General features: G+C 36.5%; 1 protein-coding gene across 1 annotated transcript in view; it reads right to left on the bottom strand.

The window, feature by feature from the left end:
• Positions 1 to 18,061, bottom strand: part of LOC100356485 (protocadherin-15) — a 1,660,811-nt gene that overhangs the window by 187,405 nt on the left and 1,455,345 nt on the right. Inside the window, 1 exon segment of the mRNA XM_070057681.1 lies at positions 10,008 to 10,124. Within this exon segment, the coding sequence (XP_069913782.1) occupies positions 10,008 to 10,124 (117 nt within the window).

The raw sequence follows: 18,061 nt of genomic DNA on the forward strand, positions 1-18,061 counted from the left end.
GGTCCAGTCCCACCTGCTCTGCTAATGTGCCTCAGAAAACAGGGGAAGGTGGCTCACGTACTTGGGCCCTTATCACCCAAGGGAAAGACCTGCAGGGAGCTCCACAAAGGAGCTCCTCCTTTGTGGCCATTGGAGCAGAGAACCAGTGCATAGATCTCCTGCTCTTTCTGTCATTCTGCATTTCAAACAATATAAATAAATCTTTAAAAAGGGTAAAGACATGAAAATAAGCTGAGTTGCAACAAAACAAAGAGCCTAAAATTGGGTGGGTGAGAATATGAAGGGAGTGGCATAAATCATTTTATAGGTTTATATATAGAAATAGAAATGAGTTATTGTTATAAATATTTCAACAAAATATAATTAAGATGCCCTAAATATATTTCATTGATAATGCACATATGTAATTTTCACATAAAACATAATAAATATTAAACTGATTGGGCCAAAACAAAATGTAACCCATAAATATAAAATATACTGTGAAATCACTCAGGCACACAAAAAATTGAAAGCACAAGGAAGCACTATCAAGAGCCCAGAGACAAATTTACCAGGAAGGATGCTCATGAGTGTGCAATCAACAGAAACGTGCTCATTATTCAGATTTCATTCTTGCACTTCTGGTAAAATCTTCCACCATTCATTTAGTGCACTTCACTGAATATCCATCCTCATCTACACCACAGCACTAGAAGATTCTCTCCTACCTTCTTGGCCTTTCCAACCCCTGGCTCTTTTCATTCTTAACTCTGATTTATCCCCTAAATCTTTTGTTATGTTTCATTTTTTCTCTTATCTGATGATATATTCTATCTTGGAAAATGCGTAGACTCTCACAGCTTAACCTTCTATTTGGGTCACTCCTGGGAGTATGTCCACATTTCTTTCCTAAGTTCATAGCCTGATATTTTCTGGCTAATCCATCCCCAGTGCTTGAAGTGCAGCCAAATCATCCTGGCATTAGATCAAAGCAGTCAGGGGTGCCTAATATCTACCTCAGGTCCTCACAGTGCTTTAATTTGTGCAAAGGAGACCTTGGCTTCAACTTGCCATTTACTTCCAGCCTCCTCTCAGAGTTAGATAACATAGACTTCTTGGTATGTTGACTCTGTAACTCCTGGAATGAGATAAGCTTCCTGCCAGGGCTGAGAAAGAGAAGGCAGATGGATAGAAATCCTTCTACCTTTATCATTTTACAGATAGCTACACTTAGATGTTTCTAAGTCATTTCAGATTTAAATTGTCTTCAAATCGATGTCATTATTTTCTCTTTAAAATAGTTTTGTTATCTATCTAGATCATTTCTATCAACTCTTTCAACTACATTTCTCCTCCCAGCCAGTAATACATGATTCATTTTTAGGCGTACCCTTATTCTGTCTCTGACCTTGTGCCCAATTTGCTGTCAAGTCTTCTATCTGAATGACACATAAATATTTTCATTTTCTCCATTCCCATTGCTTATCATGTAATTTTAATACTGGAATTAAGGCAATAGCCATCAACTTGTCCCCCGGTCTTTATTAATTATTTCATCCAATGAATACTGAAAATCACAAGGAATTATTAGCTTTGATTTTTGTCACTACCTGCTTGTTTTTTTAGTCACCTTCCATTTTCTATAAAATAAATTTCATGGCACAAACAATATCTGCTACAATTCATGTCTACAAGTGAACTTTAAATACAGTTGTAATATGCTGTTTTAAATAGCTAACATTTATGGAATCAGATCACATTCAAACAATGTTTCAGAAATTCATGAGGATATTTTAAATGCTTTACTATGATATTTAGATATTGTTTCCTTGATAATTTCCTCTATCCTGGCTTAAATGCATCCCCTATATTTTGAGATGTAGAATTCCCATCCAGAGCAGGATCATACTTCGTCAGAACATATCCATTCCCCATTCTTTGAACAACATGTTGATGTCTCTAATGACTTTATCTGGATCTTATCATATCCTTACATTAATTCAACCTGTAATAAACGCATGTGTTAAGAAAGGATTAGGTTCTATCAGACCCTTTTATGTAACTGTATTGCCTAAAAACAGCCATAATTCAATTGTATGGAGAAATTGCAAAGTACATTACAGAAAGACCAATATTAACAGTGGCTTAGATTATAGGCTGTTAAGGCCAAAGATCCAGATCATGACCAATGAAGACACCCTTTCAAAAGTTCTCTATTTCCTCTTCTAAGAAATTCATTTAAGCCACAAGGGAGGTCTCTGGGTCAGCCCCAGAGAAAACGTGTCATACTTCACTCAATTTTTCTGGAAATCTGTTTTGTATTGGGACCTTGTTCCTAGGAGGTTTATCTCCACAAAAAAGAAGCAGAAGCAGTAGAATAGTAAAAATTAAAAAAAGTTAATTGCTGACACTTCATAGGATGTATAAAGGTTAAAACAAGCAGTTTACCCACATTTCCATTTGCTGCACAAGGAGAAAGTCTTGTTAGCTCCGGTAAACATGGGGGTTTTTAAATTTGAAGAGCATCATTTATATCTGAAATATTAATTATAATATTGGTCTCAATGAATATTAACAATATATTTGTTGTTAACAATGTATGTTCCCTGTCATATACCATATGTTATGCAACAATCTATGTACCGAAAAACAAAGCAAATGGCATAGATTTTTAAAACACATAAAACCTGTGGAGGAAAAAGCCTTTTCTAAACATTATTCAAGTCTAGACTTTCTCACAAAACCTTCTCTTTGTACCCACTTACACTTTCAAATTTAATTATAATCCATTGTCATTTGAAAGATCAAGCCCCAGACTACATCATAGTATGCTTTCTTTCTAATTAAGTACTAGAGACCATAGGGATTCAGGCAGGGGCCACATCATCTCAATTTTCACAAGCTGGCATTCACAGTGAAACAGTTCTTGATTATTTCCCTATTTAGCTTTGATGTGAATGAAAAAAAAAAATAAAATACCACGGAGTGCTCCACGGTTAGCAATCATAGCTAGTAGTCGCTGATCTTGAAAACCAGAGTTTCTGCTACACTGCTAGCAATAACCTAAATGGATATAGCATAACAACACAGGCCAGTATGTGGTAGGGATGAAAAATAGATCAGTAGAGAGATACCAAAGGAAAATGGTACTGAAGGTCCACATTATCTGGAGATAAAAATATGATTTAAAAACTCCTGACCCTGAACAATTTTAACTATTGCAGGTGAGGCAAGCAAGTAGCAAGTTATAAGTAAAGGTTATTGTTGCTTTTTACTCCTGCTATTCTGTCTACCAATGGATTGCAGCAGGATGATTACCAGGAGGGTTAAGTGTCTTGAGAAGATGGTCACAATTATCTGGTATTCATGACATCACATTTTAATAGAACACGATGTGCATGACAGGAAAAAAAAAAAAAAATCTGGCCCTCTGTTTCACTCTCCAGAGATCAACAAATGTGCACTTGAATGACTGAAACTACCTAGGAAAATGCTTTGCAAATAATTCCTCAGGTAGCTTGTTGAACTCTGAAAGGTTAATATAAACCTCAAACCTCAACAAAGGGAAAGGAGATATTTCCACTAACAACTTCTGTCTTTTTCTTTCTGTAAATTATTGTTTATCCAAATAGCTGTCAATTAATAGTAATTATCTTACGTTAATTTAAATATATAATTATTCATATGAATATCAATATAAATTACATGTACTTTACATTCTGGGAAAAGTATAGCAAGAATAGTCAGTATCTGATAACTGATTTTAAAGCCCATTATTGACAATCAATAAGATTTTTATGGAGATTGTTTTGATGTGTTCTGTTTTGATTTCATAAATCAATATAAAGGTCTGAAAAACAAATCTTAAATGTAGACAAACTTCTAATAATATATTTCTATGCAAATAGGAGATATGAACAGAATTGTTGATATTAAATATGTTCTAATTGTTGACTTAAACAAAATCTATACAAATTTCTAAACTGGAAAGAAAAGTGTAGCAACAAGTTCTCTCTTTTGAGTTACCTAAGTCTCATTCCATGGAAAAGAGCAAAACATGATGTCTATTTATTCCAATTGTTCCACATACAAAGGCCCACAGAGAATATTATCCTGCCAGGCATTCAACCCCACCTACAATAAGAATCCTTGTATCAGAGTTTTTCCTGCAGTTTTGGAAAGAATCAAAATATGCAAGTGGAAATTACACTTGCAGTTTTGTTTGGTCAAAGTCTGAAGTGCAAAGTCTCTGGCAAGCAGGAAGAAAAACTTGGCAACTTTTAATATCCAAAATAATCTGGAATTCACTGTTAACAACTCCTGAGAGCTATATAATGTCAGTCCTGTCACAACAGCAGAGGAAAAAAGAAGTCCTAACAGCTTTAATCCAGTGGAGGTAGGGTGGAAGGAAATCCCTGAATGATTTCTTTTTTTCTCCCTGTGGAGCACTTTAGTTTTGCACAACATGCATTTTATAATTCTTAATTTATATTCAGCCAAGATGCTCTCTCCAGCTTTCAGACCTTATCCAGTTTCTCTATCTGATTCTTCAGAGGGTTTTGTTGTTATTTTCTAGCTTAAAATGGGTGGTTTTCATTCCATTCAAAAGAAACAAGATGCCTTGAACAAAAGATGAGGCCATCCTCTAAAAATGTAATAGCTATGGCTGGATACTAGAGCTACAGGATATAAGATGGTCAGAAGCTGAGCTAGGTATAAATATGTATCACCTCATTGAATGTTCACAGCAATCAAATCCAGACTAAGGATGGGAGACAGTAAGAAATTTTCCTGGAGTTCCTCATAACTACACGTCTGAGGATCTGGCACATTTTGTCAATCCTGAGAGCACAGACTTAACCAAAAATTCATGCATTTATTAAATTATTAAACAAAATGATTCACTACTAAATCCCAAGCATAGCATTAAATGTGGAAATGCAGCCTGGAATTTCCATTCTGGTTTAGAAGAGAGACCACTAGGTAAAGACACTATTGCAAGAGACACTTAGAGACCTACGTAGAGGAACTGACAGGATCCCTGGCGAATATGGCGCTGTGATGTTGAAATTATTTTCTACTAATAAAATAACATTTATAATAGTAACAGAGTAGGCCTCAGAATCAGCCTTTAAGGCATTCAGATGTGACTGAAAAGCCCACGAGAGTTACTCAGGCATGGAAAGCCAAGACACTCTGGCAAAAAAAAAAAAAAAAAGAAAGAAAAAAGAAAAAACCTAAATGAAAGATCTCTGCGAGTGAGATCCCAGCGGAAAGAACGGCCCATCAAAGAAGGAGGTGCCTTTCTCTGAAGGGAGGAGAGAACTTCCACTTTGAATATGGCCTCGTCTAAATAAGGCTGGAGTTTGTGAACTCAAGAGGCTTCCATAGCCTTGGCAGCTCATTACAAGAGCCTCGGGTGATCACTGACGTCATAAATAAGAGTGTCAATTGTTAAATCAACAAGATTCACTACGCACTTGCTCCCAATGTAGGACCTCTATCCTTAATGTGTTGTACTATGAGAATTAACGGTAAAACAAGTCTTCAAACAGTACTTTATACTCTGTATATCTGTGTAGGTGCAAACTATTAAAATATTTACTATATATAAATATATAGTATAGAGTTGATCTTCTGTATATAAAGATAATTAAAAACGAATCTTAATGAATAATGGGATGCGAGAGGGAGTAGGAGGTGGGATGGTTTGGGGCTGGGAGCACGGGTATGGGGTAGGAGAACATCTATAATCCAAAAATTGTAATTTTGAAATTTATATTTATTAAATAAAAGTTTTCTAAAAAATAGTAACAGAGTAGAAAACACAGCAGATTCATCCTCATAATATTATTTCTGTTTTTATGGCACTGACACAAAATAATAATTGAAAATCTATAATAATTTTTTAAAAAAATATGTAACACAATACTTGCATTCTGAGAAATGTAATGCAATTTTAAAATTTTGACATGTGTGGTTTCTGATTTAGAGATGCAATTTGGAGAAATAATTCAAAAGATCAAATCAGAAAAATTAGACCAGAATACCACCTGTTTCAAGGATCAAAACTGAATCTGGTACTCAGTAACTGAATTTGGTTACTAAATAACCAAAACAAGCACAGTCATTATTCCATTTGAATAATTTGTAACTCCTTTTCATCTATTAAAAAGGCAGCATCATATATAAAATGTTAAAAACTATTACAATATGAACAGGCATTTGTTCTAGCTGTTAGTACACTGACCTCCCTCATTTGAATGCCAAAATTGAATACCCAGCCCTGCTCCTGGCACCGGCTTCTCAACAGTGTGGACTGTGGGAAGTAGCACGATGGCTCAGGTGACTGCACTCATGTCACTCACATGGGAGACCTGGAGTGAGTTCTCAGTTCTTGGCTGCAGTCTTCCCTAGTCTCAGCTATTGTGGGCATTTGGAGAGAGAACTAGTGGATAGGAGTACACAAGCTCAATAACTCCATCTCCTTCTCTGTCTCTCTCTCTCTCTCTCAAAATAAATTTTAAAAAATTATGACAGTACAGAGAATGCAAAACTAATAACTTTTCCCAAAGAAATGTGAAATCCTCACCTGGTAAATTTCTATAAAAGAGATTCTGGGCATAAAACAGTATCGTCTCTCTAGACAAATATTATGCATGAATTAATTTATAGAACAGGCAACAAACCAAGACAATTCTCTCTCAGTGATAGATATGACCAGAATATCAAGCTAGGTAGGGAAGGCATGGGTGCAGAGGTGAAGTAAGGATTTTATAACCTGTACTAAAACTTTGGGGTCAGTCCCAAATGGCTGAAATACAGTGCTACTTTTACTCTCTCATTAAAACCATTAAACTTAACATGTCTAAATTTGGCAACAATGCAAATTTTTTTGAAATTTAAGTTAAAACACTGTTTTTTGTTTGTTTGTTTGTTTGTTTGTTTTACAGGCAGAGTGGACAGTGAGAGAGAGAGACAGAGAGAAAGGTCTTCCTCTGCCATTGGTTCACCCTCCAATGGCCGCCACGGCTGGTGTGCTGTGGCCTGTGCACCGCACTGATCCAAAGGCAGGAGCCAGGAGTCAGGTGCTTCTCCTGGTCTCCCATGGGGTGCAGGGCCCAAGCACTTGGGCCATCCTCCACTGCACTCCCTGGCCACAGCAGAGAGCTGGCCTGGAAGAGGGGCAACTGGGACAGAATCCAGTGCCCCGACCGGAAGTAGAACCCAGTGTGCCGGCGCCGCAAGGCAGAGGATTAGCTTAGTGAGCCGCGGCGCTGGCAACACTGTGTTTTTAAGAGACATTTGATAGTGTTATAATTTTAAGTTACAGTTCTGCCTTTCCTAGAAGTTTACCAGTTTATATTTTTAATCTGTTTTATTTGCTTGAGAAATATGAAAGGAACAGACAGAGAGGGACAGATAGATAAAGAGTGAGAGACATAAAGAGTGTTCTCATCCTCCACTTCACTCCTTAAGTGCCCGCAACAGCAGTGTCTTGGTCAGGGCAAAGGCAGGGGGCCAAGAACAAAATCCAGGGCTACCCCGCTGGAAGCAAGAACCCAACTCCTCGAGCAATCACCACTGCCTCCCAGGGCCTGCAGTGGCAGGAGTGGGGATTCAAATGCAGGTGTTCTGAAATGGACAATGGGGGTCTAAAATGCTACACAAAATACCTACTCCTGTCAGTTTTTTGACCACAGAAACTGGTTAGCACAATGACCGGTATGTAGTTGATGCTCCAAACATGTGTCAAATAGAAATGAATAGGTGTTTCTTTTCTTTTTTTTTGAATCAAATTCTTTTTTTTTTTTGTTTTTGTTTTTTCTTTTTTTTTAACTTTTATTTAATGAATATAAATTTCCAAAGTACGGCTTATGGATTACAATGGCTTCCCCCCAATAACGTCCCTCCCACCCGCATCCCTCCCCTTTCCCACTCCCTCTCCCCTTCCATTCACATCAAGATTCATTTTCGATTCTCTTTATATACAGAAGATCAGTTTAGCATACATTAAGTAAAGAATTCAAAAGTTTGCTCCCACACAGAAACATAAAGTGAAAAATAATAGATGATTTTTTTAAATGATGATGAAATCAGATCAGACCTATTGTCATGTTTAATCCCAGTGAGAGTCAAGTTGGGAATTGATAATTTCTTCTTTTTTTTTTTTTTTTTTTTTTTACAGAAGATCAGTTTAGTATACATTAAGTAAATATTTGAACAGTTTGCACCCCCATAGAAACACAAAGTGAAAAATACTGTTTGAGTACTCGTTATAGCATTAAGTCTCAATGTACAGCACATTAAGGACAAAGATCCTACATGAGGAGTAAGTGCACAGTGACTCCTGTTGTTGACTTTACAAATTGACACTCCTGTTTATGGCATCAGTAATCTCCCTATGCACCAGTCATGAGTTTCCAAGGCTATGGAAGTCCCTTGAGTTCTCCGACTCTTATTTTGTTTAGACAAGGTCATAGTCAAAGTGGAGGTTCTCTCCTCCCTTCAGAGAAAGGTACCTCCTTCTTTGATGGTCCATACTTTCTGCTGGGATCTCACTCACAGGGATCTTTCATTTAGGTTTTTTTTTTCCCCCAGAGTGTCTTGGCTTTCCATGCCTGAAATACTCTCATGGGCTTTTCAGCCAGTTCAGAATGCCTTTAGGGCTGATTCTGAGGCCAGAGTGCTGTTTAGGACATCTGCCATTCTATGAGTCTGCTGAGTATCTTGCTCCCCATGTTGGATCACTCTCCCCTTTATTTATTCTATCGGTTAGTATTAGCAGGTACTAGACTTGTTTATGTGCTTCCTTTGACTCTTAGTCCATCTTGCCTCCTCCTCCCTGAATGGGTGTTTCTAATTTCAAAATACATAAGCCTACGATAGTTTACTCAGAAAAAACAGATGAACCACCCATTTCACATTCATCATCTCTATTAGTGTATTTAAGGCTATAAAAATTTATCCATTATATTTCCCAAGATGTAATAAATCAGTTTCAAAGACATTTTAACACATAAGAAAAGGAGCTTCTGAGTTAAAGGTCATTGCTTTCATGTTAACATTATTATTTTTCAAGACCTTATAGTCACAATAGACTTTATATGAGCTTGTCACAATTGGTGCTGCAAAATGTTATGGCTGCCATCACCTTTTATTAAAGAAAAAAAATTATCAAATTGTTATTTATATTAGTGATAGAAAAACATTTCTGAATCACTCATGCCCTTCAGAGTTTTCATTTTTCTATTTTCTTACTTTTTGAAAAGATTCATTTAATATTTTCATTGATTTTTTTCTAGAATCCATCAGACAATGCTGTAGCATGAGCTCACTCAAATACTTAAATCTGCAGCATTCAGCCCTTATTAGAATAAAGAATAAGTATTTCAAAAGCAAGCTAGGTATTTCTAGAAGACATTTTTATATAGTTACTACTTTCATATGTTATTTTAAATACATTAAGAAGTCATCATTAAGGACCATTTACTACATTTCTGCTATAATATTCTGGTGGAAACTCTTTCATGAGAGGTAATCTGGGATATCTCAAAAGAATTGAAAGTTCTGAATGATAAAGTAATCTACAAAATAAGTTCTGAGTAAGATTTTACCTTATCCAAATTAATACATTCAATATAAATTCTATGAGTATGGTAGTTTGCTAACAAAATCATCTTATATGTATAAAATGGAAAATACGCGATTCTAAAGCTATCCAGATTAAACTAAGCTTACACTTCTCAGTAAAGCACCTAAAATGTGATTCCAAATGTAGACAAATCTTTCCACATCTATCTACCATGTACTGTACATGAATTGTGAACTCCAATAAAAGAAAAGCATACCCTTAATTGCCCAGGGTCACTAAGAACCATATGAAGCATGTTCTGTACCTGTGGGTGCCATAGACAAGTGGACAAAACATGGTGGAAGGGAACGGTGTCTTGGGAACTGGATCAATTGTCAGTGTTAAAGATCTTCCTCACTAGAATGATGGGTATTCAATGCTTTCTACTTACAGGAGGGTCTGCGTCTTCAGCATAAACCGTTGTGATAGGTGTTCCCTTAACCGCATCTGGGGCCACCATGCCTTTGTAGATTCGCTTACTAAACACAGGAGGATAATCATTCATGTCCTGCAAAACACAATTAGGAGTTTCAGTTAAAGCAGGGGAGGAACGCAGTGACTAGATGAACTCCTTGACTTCAGATCACTCGATTCATTTTCCACTGTCAGCCTTCCATCTTCTCAATGCCATTACATTCATTGTGGATGGTCACCTCAGAGGAAATTGGTAGAGCTTCTACGCATTATGAGTGTGTGCAGTATCAACCAAAGGCCATTTCACAGGAGTAAGCAGTCTGACAAACCAAAAATGCACCTGCGAGAGACTGAAGTGAGGCTTGAAATTTTCTCTCAGTTGTTTCTAAAGATATGATAGAATATCTTAACCTTTGAAGGCAAGAAAAACAAACTTCTTAAAATATGCCATTCTACAAGAAAAGGTTCAAAAGACAGTTTTTATTTGCTTTGTTTTTCTTGCTTTTCAAAAGAGATCTTTGTATGCTTCTGTAGCAATTGCCAGTTATTTTGTATAATTAGCATAGTTTTATGATTAGAGCATTTCAGATCCAAACTGTGAAGTATCCTTTGATATCATTTCACATATTTAGAGACATGTTAAATAATCAAAGAATACCCTGTAGAATACTACAGTAACTGCCTTTAAGAATAGATGCACTGGAAAGTTCTCTCCTTTTTAATTCTATCAGTTAGTATTAGCAGACACTAGTTTGTTTATGTGATCTCTTTGACTCTTAATCCTATCATTATGATCATTTATAAACTGAAACTGATCACTTTGACTAGTGAGATGGCATTGGTACATGCTACCTTGATGCAATTGAATTGGAATCCCCAAACACATTTCTAACTCTACCGTTTGGGGGAAGTCCGATTGAGCATGTGCCAACTGTACATCTCCTCCCTCTCTTATTCCCACTCTTACATTTAACAGGGATCACTCTTCACTTAAATTTAAACACCTAAGAATAATTGTGTGTTAATTAAATAGTTCATCCAATAGTATTAAGTAGAACATAAAAAATACTAAAATGGATAAAGTATTACATTGTACATCAACAGGACAAGGGCTGATCAAGTCACTGTTTCTCATAGTGTCCATTTCACTTCAACAGGTTTCCTCCTTGGTGCTCGGTTAGTTGTCACAGATCAGGGAGAAGATACGATATTTGTCCCTTTGGGACTGGCTTATTTCATTCAGTATGATGTTTTCCAGATTCCTCTATTTTGTTTAAAATGACTGGATTTCCTTTTTTTTTCTGCTGTATAGTATTCTATAGAGTACATGTCCCATAATTTCTTTATCCAGTCTACTGTTGATGGGCATTTAGGTCGATTCCTGGTCTTAGCTATTGTGAATTGAGCTGCAATAAACATTAAGGTGCAGGCAGCTCTTTTGTTGCCAATTTAATTTCCTTTGGGTAAATTCCAAGGAGTGGGATGGCTGGGTTGTATGGTAGGGTTATATTCAGGTTTCTGAGGAATCTCCAGACTGACTTCCATAGTGGCTTTACCAGTTTGCATTCCCACCAACAGTGGGTTAGGGTCCCATTTCACCCACATCCTCACCAGCATCTGTTGTTGGTAGATTTCTGTATGTGAGCCATTATGACTGGGGTGAGGTGAAACCTCATTGTGGTTTTGACATGGGAAGTGGGATACACAACAGACTCATAGAATGGCAGATATCCTAAACAGTGCTCTGGCCTCAGAATCAGCACTTAAGACATTCAGATCTGGCTAAAAAGTCCATGAGAGTATTTCAGACATGGAAACCCAAGACATCTGGCAAAAAAATGACCTAAATGAAAGATCTCTGTGAGTGAGATCCCAGCAGAAAGTATGGACCATCAAAGAAGGAGGTACCATTCTCTGAAGGGAGGAGAGAACTTCCATTTTGACTATGGCCTTGTCTAAGTAAAATCAGAGTTGGCGAACTCAGAAGGCTCCCATAGCCTTGGCAACTCATGACAAGAGCCTTGGGTGATTACTGATGCCATAAATAAGAGTGACAATTGTTAAATCAACAACAGGAGTCACTGTGCACTTACTCCCCATGTAGGATCTCTGTCGTTAAAGTGTCATATGATGTGAATTAATGCTATAACTAGTACTCAAACAGTACTTTACACTTTGTGTTTCTGTATGGATGCAAACTGTTGAAATATTTACTTAATATATACTAAATTGATCTTCTGTATATAAAGAGAATTGAAAATGAATCTTGATGTGAATGGGATGGGAGAAGGAGCATGAGATGGGAGGGTTGCGGGTGGGACAGAAGTTATTGGGGGGGGGGAGCCACTGTAATCCAAAAGCTGTACTTTGGAAATTTATATTTAATAAATAAAAGTTACAAAAAGAATAGATGCACTTATAGATAAGATAGTTAACTTGTTTAAGAACTTTCTCAAAGTGATTTATACACATTTCCACAACTTTTGATATATGTAGATTGTGACTCACTAAATATTTATCAAAACTGTATTCCCTTTCACGATCCAGTGAAAGGTGTTTGGGATACTACGCTAACTCAAGAAAAAGATATAAACCAATGTTTCCTTCTATAAAAACCAAACAAACCAACTCCACCAAAACAGTCCTTTCATTCATGTTACTTAGCTACTATTGGATTGGCAACAATACTGATCCACAGGTTAATCACTTTGCCTAAATCAATCTACCTTTGGCAGAGCTAAATAATAAATCAAGCCCCATGACAATAGGATCATTTTTAAAAAAGCATTTTGCCATTACTGGAGAATTACATGCCTTTATTTCTCAATATCAATTGCTTAATATCCTAGCTTATTTTTTAAATGATCATTAAACTCTGCAGTATTAGGGTTCTTGGGGTCAAGCATATTGGGACACAAAGTCAAATTTGTTACTTATCTATTCTTCCTTGCAAACAACAGTTTTTCTCATTTGCTATTTGAAAATAAAATATTCTACATAATCTTTGTTCAGACACATTAATATTCCCATGCAACAGAAATTGGTGATACAGATGTTAAGTGATTATATACTTCTCCTGTTGCAAAGAGGTCAGAATCATTATCTATTGCAAACAAACACAGCTTCCTTTTATGTTCAAAATTGAGTTGACTACTGAGTTGTGAATATGAATAAACTTGCAGCCTCTAATAAGAAACAGGAAGATTAGTACTATAAGCAAAACTGAAAAGTAAAGTATAATTCCCTCTGTTTTGGCATATAGAATCCACAACCTCTTCTATGAATGAGACCTCTATTATACACCATGAACTTCAGAATCTGAACAAATGACAAATACAGGAAGCATTAGTTCTCTATAATGAGGGGTGGGCAGGGTATTGATTTTGAGGTTGCAGTCAGGGGCAAACATGTAAATCATTGATCCTTTCAAGAGTGTCAGTTATTTTTTATGAGAGGATCTTGTATTAAAGGAGTGGAAATTGTTTTGCATCCCTAAGTTATAATTTCTAATGATTCAAAAAGAAGCCAAACATCAGAGTTTTGAGACATGCGTTTCCAAAGCTCAGCATTCAATAGGTTCCTAGGAATTTTCTTCTTTGTACTCCTTTCCAGGAGATAGTTAAAACAGTAATATTTTTAAATTTTGATTCTCAGAGACCAAAGTCCCTTTCCAGTTCCACCAACACAGTTGCTTACATTGAGTATAGCGACCTTTATTTTGGAGGATAATATTCACAAGAGTCACCTTCTAAATCAACACACAATGGTTGTTTTTATAATCTGGCCAAAAAAAATTGATTAGATACAATCCTAAGGCTGTAAATAAATGGAGATCATTAAAAGAATTGGGATCGTCCCCTTGCATTTGTTGGCCACTGATGGTCTGAAGAATAAATCAATGCAGTTATTGTAGCGGTATTTCTTTTTATGACACATGGTACATATTTTTGAGTTACAACCTTTCACTGTGGTTAGGATCTGCAGCCAGTTGTACACAGCTCTTCCTCAATGCATTATTTAGATGAGAAAATTTATTGAAGTGCAATGCCAACAAGCATAATCAATAGTTTGTAATATTTTGCTTCAAGGACACCTAAATGAAAATGTCCACAAATCTGCTTTTGTATAAATATTCTATTTTGTAATGAATTAAGGAAAAGCTCTTCTCCAAAACCATGCCTTTTCTATTGCCTAATCTTCCACTAGAGGGTAGTATTGGCAAAAAGAAACACTTCCTGTTTTGTTCCTGTGTTAACACTTTTTTCATTAAAACCTTAAGAGTTTGCATCTTGTGATTATCATTTTTGTCAGCCTGAACAAAAATTAGTTCCTTATGTTTCTTGACGATTTTGAATGGTTCCCCACCATTCAAATAACACCATGATTTTCTTAAAAAAAGAAATTATTTTACTACGAAAGCTTGCAATTTGTTTTCATGTATCAAGCGAATAAAATTATACCTGAAGGTAATTAGCTAGCTGGGAGAAAACACGAGTTTTATTTATTTATTTTCCAAATTAAAGTATACAAAAACACAGAAAGTACTACTTTGGCAGATGACAAAGTAGATTTAAGAGACTGTTTTAATGAGCCAGGAAAGGAGATAGAAACATTCTCATATGTTTGTAAATTAAAAATAAGTTTTAGTTTTGAAAAAAAAAAACAAGATAATAATTTTTTTCTTAAATCACAGGTAAAGCGTTTCCTTCCGCATAGGAGACTTTGCTTCAAGATAGAAGGGCACCATCAGAGTGCAGCTTGGTTATCTTGCAAAAACGGATGACAGTGCAGCTAGCACCAGCACTCACCTTTAACGTGTACCCTATGAGGACACACAGTGGGTGTGAGCCAGCAGCTGCTATGCCTTCAGTTGTGTCAACAGTCCCGTCCAGCCCTGACAGTACGAATATCTAGCCTGCCCTGGACCTGCCCTGCACATCTAGCCTGCCCTGGATCCGCCCTGCACATCTAGCCTGCCCTGTACTCCAAAGGCCTTCAAACCTTATTGAGCTGATGATACCTATGCTTCCCAGAGAGAGCCTACTCGTGCAGTTAATTCTGTCTGTTCTATTTTCTAATTTGTTCTATTTTCCACTCCCAAATTCCCTCTCTTTACAGTCCTAACTAGTTGCTCCTATTGTTGGCCTTCTGCTGTTTCTCTCTTGATTTCTCCTGTTGTCGTCTTATATTACTTGTTTCTATCCCTTGTCTTGGGTCTTATCACATTTCCAGTGAAACAAATGTTTTTCTGTTTTGCATGGGTCTCTCTTAAATTCAGTTATTAAATTCCCTCACTTTATGTAAGTTTTATTTATGTACATATTTGAAAAAATCAAAACCTGCACTTAATGTTTCTTTTGTAGCTGCCTAAATTTTGTATTTTTTTTTGAAATTTCTGAGTTTGAAGCTCTTCTAAGTTATTGGCAGCTGCATATTATCCTTGACGTAGATTTAATGGAAATCGTGCTTTGCTACAAATAGCATCTCACAACATCACAAACATCAAGTTCTTACTGTGCATCAGACAATATCTGAGATACAAAGATATGGCTACAAATAGAAAAGACATGAAGTCTGCTGATACTGAGCTTATAGTTTACTTTGAAACACAAAATTAAATAATTTCAGTTATGACAAATGTTAGCAAAGAAGCACAAATATATGAGAATGTACAGCAAGGAATTTAACCCAAGATGTACTCTAGTTTCCTGATCACTCATGCACTATTACACATACTCACACATAAGTACATCCTTAATATATGTGAATAAATTAGAGGGGGGAGCAGGCATTTGATGCAATAGTTAAGATTCCACTTGGGATGCCAACATCCCATATCAAAGTGTCTGGGTTTGAGTGCTGGACTCACTCTGATTCCAGCTCCCTGCTGTTGCCTACCTTGGAAGACAGCAGGTGATGCCTCAAGTACTTGAATCCCTGCAACCTATGTGAGAGACCTGGTTTGAGTACTGGGCTCCTCGCTTCAGCCTAGTCTAGACCTGCCTGTTTTGGGTATTTGAGGAGTGCACCAGCAGATGGAGGATCTATGTCTCTTTGTCCCTCTTTCCCTTTCAAATCAATAAACATCAAAAAGTAGTTTTAAAGATTATTTATTAGAAAGGCAGAGTTACACAGAGAGGTCTTCCATCTGCTGGTTCACTCTCCAAATGTTCTCAATAACTAGGTCTGGGCCAGGCTGAAGCCAGAACCAGAAGCTTCTTCCAGGTCTCCCAAGTAGGTGCATGAGCCCAAGCACTTGGGCCATCTTCCACTGCTTCCCCAGGCCATTAGCAGGGAGTTGGACTGGATGTAGAGCAGCCACGACATGAACCAGTGCTACTTATAGGATGTCAGCATTGCAGGCAGTGGCTTTACCCACCATGCCACAACTCCGTCCCCAATAATTTTTAAAAATAAAAAAAATATAAATTACAGAAGGACAATACTGTGCAAAGTGAACAAACACTGTGAGTTAACCTATCATTCCATTGCAGTTTCTTTGTGTTGGGGTGGTAATGTGTAAATGAGATTTGATACATTTTTAATTTTTTTCTTGAGCTGTGACAGTATCATCAGTTAGAATATGTGATTATTCTGAGGATAATATTTGAGCAAGCTATATATAACAATATAAACTTACTTTAGAACTTTCCAACGGTCATAATTGTGTGTGAGTGTGTGTGTGTGTGTGCACGCAAGCCCATGTGTTTTAAGTTTTAGTTTCACTGTATGGCAGGCATTTGCTAAACACATAAACTGTATCATTCAAACTAATGTGCCTAATTTTACACATTGGCTATTATTTCTGTTGTTATTCTTCCTGTTTTAAATAGAAAGAAACTGAAGCTGAGAGACATTAAGTTGCTCAAGACTGTCAAGCCAGAAGGGAGAGAGATCTGACTCAATTCTGGTGTGCCTTCTCCTACACTCATGATCCTGACATTTGGAGGTGAGGAGAAAGGGGCCTGGGATCACCAACGTCAGATGCTGCGATTCCACTTTAAAAATTAATAGATAACTTTTTAAACAACTATGTGAAAAACTATTTTTAAATTAAAAAATGTTGCAGCTAATTACTATAATTTATCTTAGTAACCTAGTGGGCTTTCAAACATTTCATAAAGCCAATCTATCTCTCTGAAGATAATTTCATACTTACTTATAGTATAGTTTTTGCTAAAAATGGAGAGATGCTGCAGTTGAATTTTACATTTAACATAGCATCCAATTCAAACTTTAAGCCAGAATTAGTTATTTTCATAAGAACTAAGATTTTCTCAAATGGCAATCTGAAAAATTAGTCCTATCAGAGGCTTCACAAATGAAACAAGCCCATGATCATCAGTATTCCTAAGATTATAGAAAATTAAATTTTTTATTGAGATTCACAGTACACAATAGCATATTAAGACTCACATAAAGGCTTCCAATATAGAAATTTATATTTATGTAGCCCAATGTTTCCTAAATTTATTTGTCTATAACTTTTTTGGTATATAAAACAAATACTAGTATATTTAGAAAACAGTGCTCTATAAAATATCTCCTGCCATACCTGATTCTAATTATTGAAGGCACACTTATTGCTATTTGGAATATTATGCACTGTCAGCTAATTAACATTTTTAGAAAATATATAGAAGATTCCAATACACCAAGAATGTTCCCCAGTGTGTAGCAGCCAATTCATCCATGACAGTAGATCCTGTTGGGAAATGGTAGCTGTGCTTAGCAATAAATGTTATCAGTAGCTATTATCACACCCACTGCCCCCTGAAAGGCAGTTCAACTATGGAGACTTGTGTCAGTAGAAAGTCTCATCTCATGTGCTTTGGCAATCAGGGGCAAATGTGGTAATCAAGGACACTTAAAAGGACTTAATTATATACATTAGTAAGATACCTTCTACTAACTATCAGAAAGAAGCATGTGACATTTAGGGAGCTAAAAAGGAGACCCATAAAAATGTGAGGCAGAGTGGGAGAATGTTCCATTTGCCGATTCACTCCCCAAATGCCTACAACAGCTTGG

The sequence above is a fragment of the Oryctolagus cuniculus genome, chromosome 15 (assembly GCF_964237555.1).
Source record: "Oryctolagus cuniculus chromosome 15, mOryCun1.1, whole genome shotgun sequence".
Taxonomy (NCBI): Eukaryota; Metazoa; Chordata; class Mammalia; order Lagomorpha; family Leporidae; genus Oryctolagus; species Oryctolagus cuniculus.